Source organism: Trichechus manatus, unplaced genomic scaffold (assembly GCF_000243295.1).
Source record: "Trichechus manatus latirostris isolate Lorelei unplaced genomic scaffold, TriManLat1.0 scaffold00022, whole genome shotgun sequence".
Taxonomy (NCBI): Eukaryota; Metazoa; Chordata; class Mammalia; order Sirenia; family Trichechidae; genus Trichechus; species Trichechus manatus.
Window position 1 is genome coordinate 12,726,710 of NW_004443958.1, and position 1,388 is coordinate 12,728,097.

A 1,388-nucleotide genomic window follows, 5' to 3' on the forward strand; every position below is an offset into this window, starting at 1 on the left:
CTCTGGGGGTGGAGCCAGCCTTCTGCGTTTTAACAAGTCCTCCAGGTGCTTCTGATGCAGGTTCAAGTCTGAGAACCATTGTGCTACAGAAGAAAACCACTTCTTTATGGATATCAGGGAGCCCTGGTGGCACAGTAGTTAAGCGTTTGCCTGCTAACCAAAAAGTCAGCAGTTCAAATCCACGAGCTGCTCCTTGGAAACCCTACGGGGCAGTTCTACCCTCTCCTAGACGGTCACTATGAGTTGAAATTGACTCAAAAGCAAGGGTTTTGGTTTTTGGTTTATGGATATCAGACATTTCGACTGATGGACTACTGTACTTAATCCAATCTAAGAGGCACTGAGAGTTAAGAAGTGCCGTTATTTTATGCACCACTAAGAAAGAAAAAAAATGCTGACAAGTAAACTATGACATGCCATCAATTATAAAACCCTTTCCCAATTACAGATACTAAAATACGAACAAAAGTACATCTCAGAATCGATAACTCCTTCACAAAACAGCGAATAAATTATTTGTTCATTTAAGCAAGGGCCATGTCTGTGTTGTTCACCAGTACTCTCTAATCTTTCGAGTAGACCCTAGTTTGTAAGAGGGACTCAATAAAAATTGTTTGAAATCTTCAAACCATGAACTGAAATTATCTCCTAAAGTTATCTTTAAACAACTGTTTAGCTAAACTAGTAACCAATGTTCACCATGAGACTTGAGCTCTTCTAAAGAATTATCTATATGAGATCAAGATGTTAACAGTAACTCTAAAGCACAGATGAGAAGTTCAGGGGGTAGTGAGTCTAAGTCAGTGGTGGTGAAACCTTACGGGTAAAGGCAGCAAGAACGGTGATACAATGTGAAGAGCGTAACCAACGTTACTGAAATGCACCTGTAGAAATGGATGAATGGGTGTATGTTCTGCTGTGTATATTTACACCAAAATTAAAAAAAAAAAGAACTGCTTGAATAAATAAGTAAAAGGACTAAATTCATATGTAGGGAATAATGGAAGACCATGCGACTCACACTTTTTAGCACATTAGTAAACTGCAAAAAATTTTGCCTCATTTAAAAACAATTTTTCTATAAGAAACCCCAACTTTATTATTAACTCTAAACTCTAATATTCTGGCATCTTTTGAAACTATGATCTCATGGAAAAATTGCTAAAAATTTTCAGTGCATAAAAATACTAAAAAATGTATCTAACTTTTCAAAAGGATGAAATTTTGGGCTGAATGAATGAATGAGGTAATAATGAAGGCCAACGCTTCCCTAGGAGCAGAGAAGGCGATCCCACGGTTCTTTCCTTACCTTCAGGAATGTAGCCCTGAGTTTAGTAACCATGGATGGGTTTACCCTTATGCTCTCTTGCATGATGGATGTAAAACTG

The 1,388-nt window shown here is 37.8% G+C and overlaps 1 protein-coding gene across 1 annotated transcript in view; it reads right to left on the minus strand.

Moving 5' to 3' along the window:
- Positions 1 to 1,388, minus strand: part of WASHC5 (WASH complex subunit 5) — a 63,482-nt gene that overhangs the window by 22,385 nt on the left and 39,709 nt on the right. The window contains 1 exon segment of the mRNA XM_023728160.1: positions 1,310 to 1,388. Coding sequence (XP_023583928.1) covers positions 1,310 to 1,388 — 79 coding nt within the window.